Source organism: Protopterus annectens, chromosome 1.part1 (genome assembly GCF_019279795.1).
Source record: "Protopterus annectens isolate FY-2018-M chromosome 1.part1, PAN1.0, whole genome shotgun sequence".
NCBI lineage: Eukaryota > Metazoa > Chordata > Ceratodontiformes > Protopteridae > Protopterus > Protopterus annectens.
The window spans coordinates 1,533,475,153-1,533,484,166 of NC_056726.1; the positions used below are offsets into that span (position 1 = coordinate 1,533,475,153).

General features: G+C 37.7%; 1 protein-coding gene across 1 annotated transcript in view; it reads right to left on the reverse strand.

The window, feature by feature from the left end:
• Positions 1 to 8,655, reverse strand: part of LOC122811233 (procathepsin L-like) — a 55,205-nt gene extending 46,550 nt beyond the window's left edge. Inside the window, exons 1-2 of the mRNA XM_044082936.1 lie at positions 8,126 to 8,655; positions 7,941 to 8,041 (exon numbers count right to left, since the gene is read on the reverse strand). Coding sequence (XP_043938871.1) covers positions 7,941 to 8,040 — 100 coding nt within the window. The 5' untranslated portion in view covers position 8,041; positions 8,126 to 8,655. The remainder of the gene's footprint in view (positions 1 to 7,940; positions 8,042 to 8,125) is intronic.
• Between the last annotated feature and the right edge of the window lie 359 nt (positions 8,656 to 9,014).

A 9,014-nucleotide genomic window follows, 5' to 3' on the forward strand; every position in this document is an offset into this window, starting at 1 on the left:
CCACTTGAAATAACATCACAATTAGAATAAAAAGTTAAAGCACTAAAAATAAAATAAAATCACAAACCCACTCAACTAACTGAAGTACAGTATTACCAACAAAATCACCCAAATCCAAAAACCCATATGAAATAAGACCAAACTTTGAAAGAAAATGACTAAACTATAAAAGTAATAAATATGAATGTATCACTCACTGAACTACTAAATGCCAACAAAATTACCCAACACTACTGTTAAGCTTTATCTCATAACTATAACTGAAACTGCCAATGAGGTATGTAACCTACATAAAACGCAGCCTAAATTTTGCATGGATGCCACATCTCACGGACATGAATGTGAAACAATAACCAAAGCTATAAGCATACACAAATGTTAGATAACTGCAATATGTGGGAATTGGTTTAGGAAACATATGCAATGTCTCAGACAGTAATATTAGGGGATATAAGTTATGGTTTGCAACTCTTCATGAAACTTCTCCCCTAAATGTATAATACAAGAATATTTAATTTACAGCAAGCAAACCACCACATATACATGCATTTACATATGTAAAAATATGTCAGTACATGTATAGTAAGTCATTGTTCAGCTGATAGGCATACTACTGGATGGAAAATACTTTCTGTAATTATTACAAGCCTTTAATATGTGTTTCAACCATTTAGAAAATAAGGCCAGTTCAAGACTGACCATCCATCCACCAGCATGTTCTTGGAAAACATATGGAAAGTGCAGACCCTAGTGAAGAGAAATTATCCCACCTAAGAGTCAAACTGTAGAACCAAACACTAAGGCAACAACACCAATCACTGTGGCACCATGCCACCAGTAACGCGCACACAGTTTTTTTTGAAAAAAAAAAAGAATAAACAGTCTGTAGGGTAACTATCAAATCATTAATGAAGCTTACAAAGTAATCTGTCACAAATATAGCCTGCTGGCAGACTTCTGTTCCATTTACCCTACATGTTAATGGGATACTCATAACTGCCACACAAAACAGATACATCCAGGCCATAAACCACCATAGAACTGTTTTAATATGCATCATGATCTGAACACAGCTTTATGTCTCTCATACTATTTCAGATACTTAACATGGCTAGTATTTGCAGTTTTCTTATTAAAATACTATGTATCCTAATGCAGTTACTTATGGCAGTTTTTGAGGGGTTACTGTTTACTGTTCAGATTATTTGCCATGTCAAACATTTGGTACAGTGGGACGCACTGTTCTATATAAAGGATATCACAAGTAAGTGATACTTACTTAAACCCACAAACAAAAGGGAGTCAAACTCACATAAAGCAACTAGTAACCAAAAAAAAATTGTGAGTTAAACATACATTGTGGCTTCTACAATTATACGTCTCTGTGTAGGACTGTTTGCTTAACTCACCATTTTTTGTTGATACTTACTTAAATGTAAGCTGTTAACAACATATTGATATCAGGTTAAAAATGTTTTTAAAACACTGGCACAGCTCCAGTCTCAGAGGCATTCTAGAAAGGGTTTAGAATTGGTGCTATACCTTAGTTCTTATATAAAGCAGTAACACAATTCTGCTCTGTTCTCTCCTTCTGTGACTCTCAAGCAACAGACATTGTTATCTCAGCTTCAGTATTCTAAAGATATTAAAATATAACTTTGTAGTAATACATCCCACCCCACCACATACCTCTCGGCCTAGTAGACTCAGAAATCTGGACAAAGCCATAAATAATGGGGGGACAGAGGCCCAAAAATATGGAACATTTTTAATTATTGCTCTTAGAAATTTAGAAACTTGATGGAATAACAGGCTTTGCATTAACATAAATTTTCTGAAGGGTATGAAGTCAGAACATGAAATAGCCGTCATTATTTTCCAGCTTCAGTCCTCAATGATTTGCCAGAAAAACACAATTTTATGAGAAACAGATCAAAACTATGAGGCAATAAATCTGGATATTCTGTGCAAATCTGTAGAGTTAAGAGGTATGACCCACAACAAACATCCTACCTGTGTCACCCAGGTATTAGCAGGCCAGAAGAACTGTAGATGTTTTTTTTTTCTTTCTATGTAAAGAGGGAAGTTGTTTCCAAAATTGTTCAATAGTGTAAATTTGGAAACAGTTAGATGCATCATATATAGCTGGCAGCTCAATTAACCAAAATAATAGCAACAAACTTGTATTAAACTACAAATAATCTCCCGTCAGCACTCTGAGTAGGAATATTTAGTTTGTATAGCTCCACAGGCTCTGACACTCAATGTAAATTCTTTTGTCAGTGCAGAGATTGGCATCTTGATTTTGGTTGGCCAGGAATTAAAAACATAGCTTACGGAATTGTCAGCAAAGAATCTGCTTAACAACCGCAGCTGCCTCTGCAGGTACCCATGAAAATAAATATATCAAGAAGCTGCCATGCAGCGTTTATATCACGTTAGTGAATGCTATTTCATCAAACCCAAAATATCTAAATCACATAATACTGAACATTCAGAACAGCAAATTTTTTCCTTGCTATTCTGAAACACATACACACAACACAAGCACATCAAACAAACAGCAATCCACACACATACACTTAAAATCTTACACCTAACCTTATATTAAACTATGCACACCACTAACTATCCACTTACCTTAACCCAAACCCTAACCCTAAGGTCTGTCACTATCGCACACTCACCAAACCCGCCCTAACCCTCACGTCCATGCAATCGCACACATACCTAACCCATGCCCTAATACTAACTCACCTAACCCGCCCTAACCCTCACGTCCACACAATCGCACACTTACCTGAACCCGACCCGTAACTTTCCACCACAGTGCTGAAAATACCGAAGCAACAGAAACGGACAACCGAATTCTTTCCCTAGGAAAAAAATTTGGTTTTCTGTTGCTTTGATATTTTCAGCTTCCGCTGAATAGGGTTCGATATTAGAACATTCTAAGTTTTGAAACGTTGATGTTCTAATATAGACCCGCCATGCACACTAGTTGCAGAAATTAATACAAAAATGATTACATATTTCAATTTAAAGTTTAGTACTACTTTTTCTTATTCTTCTAAATATCTTATTAAAACTAAGACTGTCAAAAATATATAAATTCATATACCCAAAAATAGAATGCATGTACGTTGATATTACTTAAGGAGATTCTGTGTACTTAAAATCGAAACAGCTGCATTACTTTTGATATGCTTCATCCTTCTCATACCTTCTCATGTGCCTAAAAATTGTGACTGTACTATCTGCGATAGTCTTCATAACTTTCGTATGTCTTCATCTACATATAACGCTATAATTGTTTTTTTTTCTTTACTTTTACCTGTACTCCTTCTTTTGAGATCTAATGATCTTAATAAAGTTAATGATATTTATTACATGATGAATTTCCATCCCACCCAGCACTGGTTCCACCTTTGTGTCTGTTGCTCTTCGGCAATGGTTTGGACTCTGCAATCCAAAAATGGAATAAAGCAGGTGTTGAAAATGAATGTGTGGCTGGAAGTCAGTGTTATAAATGGGCACATATGTAATTTAATCATGACATGATTCTATACAAAAATTCTGTACTAGTAAACTGAGCTTACCATTTTAACTTGCTATTCGGATTAAGAACACAAAATTCCTTCTGGCCTTCTGCTATGGCTTTTGAAGGCAAAATATATGCTTATGTAATTCCTATTTTGACAAATAGACACACCATAACTAATTTATTACTTTTTATGGTTCCTGACCCTGGGAGCATTACTGTATGTTGTACTGGTGTTTCCCCTTGGGAGAAATTTAGTTGCTAATTGCTAGTCATTGTACATTTAAGACAGAATATTGTGAGTCTAAAATATATGAGAAATTAAGTGCAACTGGGGGAATTAAAAGTATGAAATAGCTGTATTTTTGAGAATTCTTTCTCCAAAATGGTCAGTAAGTTAGTATATAGGGTATGGGGAGATGCAGCCCACACATCCAGTTACTGGGGGATTGCACCATGCCAAACAAAACCCTTTTAAAGTACAACAGTGAGTTTCATATTTGGGTGTTATGTAGATAGAATTTATAGATTAATATTTTTCGTGTTTTGGACTTGCACTGTAGAGTCTGAAACTCTAGCAAACTGAAGGACTTGCTGGTTTATGTAATACACTGAATATAATCTACAGATCAAATATTTACTATATGCATCTACACCTGAAAGCTGTACAACATCTGTATCTTTGTTCCTTATGTCTGACGCACTCTGCCTAGTCAAATGAGAACCCACTGATCCCAGCATTTTTAAAGGCTTAAAAATCTCAAGTTAAGTCAGGAAACCTGTAGGTTAGAAAATTATGCTGATCGGGTATGACAATGTGTGTGTTTCTCAGAATTCTATTTATTATTCAGCATAAGTACACCTGCAAAACTCAGGTGTCTTAAGTTTATTGTTGCTGTCTTAATATTGGTATTAAATACTGTGAATAGATAAGCATTGAGATCTTAGTTCAGAGTAATAATCACAGTTTTCACTATTACTCTTTGCTCTCTGCTTCTAATCAGGGTTACAACTGAAAAAGGACTTGGGCAAAACCACTTACAATCTTAAACAAAAACACACGTCTCAATATAGCCTCACCGTTACAACTCTGAATAATGAAAAGATGAATCTCTGAATGGAATTTTGTTTACCAAGCAGTTACGGTCTTTACAGGCCCCCATGGAATATTATACATACAACAGCAAACAGCCTTACAGTGGGGATAAAGTCCAAACCTGTACTTTTTATGACCCCAGACCATCTCATACAACAACAAAAAAAAAGTAAATGTCCTTACACTGGAGCAAAGTCTACTCAGCATGCTCAGTGCATGGAAAGTCCTGCTTCTGTTCTTGGAAATTAGTCTTCAATGTTTGCATAAATCAAAATTATTAACTGCTCTAATAGTAGATATGGCAGTTTAGGTCTGAGGTTCGACAATCCCCGCCCTTGACAATTCAAATATATGGCCAATTGTGACAGCAAAAATTTGTCAGTAAATTGTTAATATTGACAAAATACATTCTACACATGTGCGTACACACACACACACACACACACACACACACACAAATACACATGTATACACACACACACACACACACACACACACACACATATATATATATATATATATATATATATATACATACACATATATTCATATGTATATGTGTGTGCACTGCATTTATGTATATCTATATATATATATATATATATATTTATATTTATATATTTATACATATATACACAGACACACACACACACACACACACACACACACACACACACACACACACACACACACACACACACACACACAAACACTGTCATTTGTGCCTGTTAAATGTTGTCTTACTTCTAAAAGCCTACTGGGCTACTAATAAGCCATCTCTGAATGCGTTCCTTCATGCTATGTCGTATATCTTTTTGTATAATATATGTTATGTAACATGTCTGTATTTAACCTTGCAGACATCAGTATGGCAAGTCCACAGCAACCTAGAATATAAAATAACTACATGTTATAACTAACGTTGTTAATGGTGACACATGCCCTATGGGCATTGAGACAGTCTGCATAGGACATATTACGTACACCCTGTATTCTTTTAGTGAGGAACCTCTGTGGATGCTCCAGTTGTTGGATATTCCTGTTTAGGTATGTACCAAAGGAGGCATTGTACTCAATGATAGGTCTGATGAAGGCTAAATACAGAAGAACAATGACTTCTTAGGACTTAGATGCCACACCTTTGTTTATAAGTTGGGCAACATAGAATGATTTCATAACTACTGTAGACACATGATGGTCAAAGGCTGGATTACTGTCCATGTGTGTTCCTACGTCCCTGACTATGGAGTCAGCTATAAGGACTATGTCGTCAATTTGACAGCTACCAGGGGTGGATTCCCAAAGAATACAAGTATGCATTTCTTGCCATTTAGTCTTAGCCCATGGTTCTGACACCAGTTGTTTTTCTGGGTCTGTCCTTCATGGAGAACATTGTGTCTGTGTGGGATTCAATGACAGCTCCTGATGTGCAATCATCTGCAGATTTCGTCAAGCAGAGACCAGACGTTGGCCACTGACTCACTTAATGAGGCAATGTTTATTTGTACTTGCCCTACTTAACTCTTAATTTTCCAACTGCTCTTCTGTTTTGCTGGTGAACAACACGAAATAACAAAAATCACATGACAGGAATGAAAAGATAGAATATCCTGTTCCACAGGGCCGGTGTACAAAGCACCCCCTTCAAAATCTAAACCTGCAGCTTAGAAAATGCGGTAACCTACAGCAGCAGTTAGCAGATAAACGTAATACACAATATTTATATAAAAAGAAGCCATTATTTAAATAGGATTTGCATCTTATCGATAGGTACAGTGCAGTATTAAAACAGCCTCTTTCAAAATCTTTATCTTCCTTCAGAATCTGTGTTACTGGCAACAACGAGTCACATTCTCCAACATTAAGATTCAAACCCTATTACTACAGATCATAGAAGGACTTCTCTCTATGATAAGTAAATGCATTTTGGATCAAATCATGCTGTTTTAATTGCCAACAGGCAGTGTTACTACTCTTGCACTGCAAACGTCTCCACACATAATACATCCATGTGAACTAGTGGGCACGAGTGTATTTCTCTGCAGCTGCATTTTTTTCAGAACACCTTCAGGCATGTGATTCTCGATGAGAGGTACACAAACCCATGCACACACACACACACACACACACACAGACATAAGCATGCACACACAAATACTCACACAGAGACATAAACAGATAGACACACACACAGATATGCGCACGCACAGTCATAGAGACAGACACAAAATAACAGAACAATTATCTGCACACAGGTGCACCAACATTATCTAAGGTGATCATATGTAAATAAATCAAACACTGCTTGTACTTTTTACACAACAGTCTTCCTTATTCTAAGCAGCAGTTGTACTCGCACATCACATTTTATACTGCAAAGACACATGGTCACCCACTGAACACAACAACAGCAGAGACAGTTTCTCTACAGCAGCCTTCATATACATGTATGCCTATGAAGGCATCTGTGTATGTGCATATCCAGACATTTTATTTTGTTCTTAATGTGTGCAACATTGAAAATCTATAGCATAAGGCTTAAAATTGTAAAAGTGTGCTCCTCATATTTAGAAATCATTGCAAATATACAGTATTAACAGCATTTACAATGAGCAATCATTTCACCTGCCAGTCTAAATAAATAAATATGAGCATCTGTAGTGTTGTTCCTGCTGTTATTACACAATATACATGCAACAAATGTAACCTGAAACATTTACACAAAAGTCCTTCCTGCTGACCATGTGCACAGGTGGGTTTAGGGCCCTTTAAAGTAGCTCTCAAATGTCCTTGATAGGCATTTTAATGCACTTCAGAATGTGCGGGAGCCTGTCATCATTTGTGCTGAACAACCAGCAGACTTAATTATTATTTTTTGAGAGCTGGGGCCGATGGGGTACAAAAATACTTAAACTAGGTTTTTGAGCTAACATGTCTTTGCCATTAGGTTTTAAGCAGGACTTCAACTTTATAACATGACATACATGCCCACTACTGACCTTTAGTGTGCCTTTTGTGGATGAGGTGTCCTAATCCTAAATATTGACTTGTGAGCAATAACTGTGTACATGGAAAAACATGCCTGAGAAAACTAGCAGCAGGTTACAATGAAAAGTATTTAACCACATCAGATTTAATGAGACCAATTTTAGAATAGTAATTAAAGATGTAAAAATGTGATTAAATTAATAGGAAGATAGTTTCTTCTTTTCCCTAATAGCTTTGTTCTACTAAGAAGTGGGTCATCTATGCCAGGCATGCGATTCACACACACACACGCACACACACACGGCCCATACTTACTGTATTTCAATTTCCAGGCGCTGAATTCCATGTCCTCCACCGTAAGGCTGGCAGCGCAGGCCATTGCCAACAGGGCAGCACAGAGCAGAAGCACCTTCATTCTGGGGGAAGAAAGAAAGAGAAATGAGCCGGTGACAGACGTACACTTGTACCCTAAGAATCCAGCTAAGCCACTGCTGCCGTACCTGAGTCCACAGTAAGAACTGGCCACCTCTGGGTACAGATAACTATCCAGGAGAGCTCCTTTGCTGGAAGTGTTTCCCTGACTCCGTGACCGGGTTTTATATTGCCAGTCAGCTGTAATAGTCCAGCCTGTCACCTGCTTCTTGGGGCAATAAATTAGCTATTTTCCTGTTATCAGTAAAAAGCACGAGTCCCGAGGTGTGGCGGCGCATGTGATCTCACCTAGAACCGAACCCGAGGAAGGAAATTCCGATCGGTGACCCTTCTGCGGAGTTTATTCAACAGCTGACTTACACGGGATGGAATGCGCCGGTAACGTGAGATATCTGGGTTCAGAGCCTGTGGGCAGGATTAACATCATCATCGGATCATTCTGAATGGGCTGGCCGTGTTGTAAAACCGAAACCAGAAGCTGTACTGGGAAAGCCAGCTGTGCACCGTGCAGAAGGCATTTCCCAGCTGTGCTTGCACTCTGCAAAGGAGAAAGCAATGAAATTAAGTAGGAGCCTTGGGGACGTCTGTGTGCATGAACTGCATGCACAATACTGCATTTACACATGTGTGTTTCTGTTCTGAGGAACCCATTTGGTAACTTACAGTCTCGGTTTAGCTCAGCCCCCCCCCCCCCACCACCACCACTTTTTGTATACTTCCTTTTAAAACCATTAAGTGCTTGCTGTGCTGCATGCTGAATTCTTCGTTTAACTAAGTGACTTGCATATCAATAATAGGTGCCATCTGAAAGATATGAGACTTGAAAGATACCATCTAAGACGTGGGATGGGGATATTAATTATCGTATGTGTTTTGATGCCATTTAATGCTGAGATATCCCTCTTAACACACGACAATCATTTGAGTAATTGCATCCTGGAAAAAAGACAAACGCCC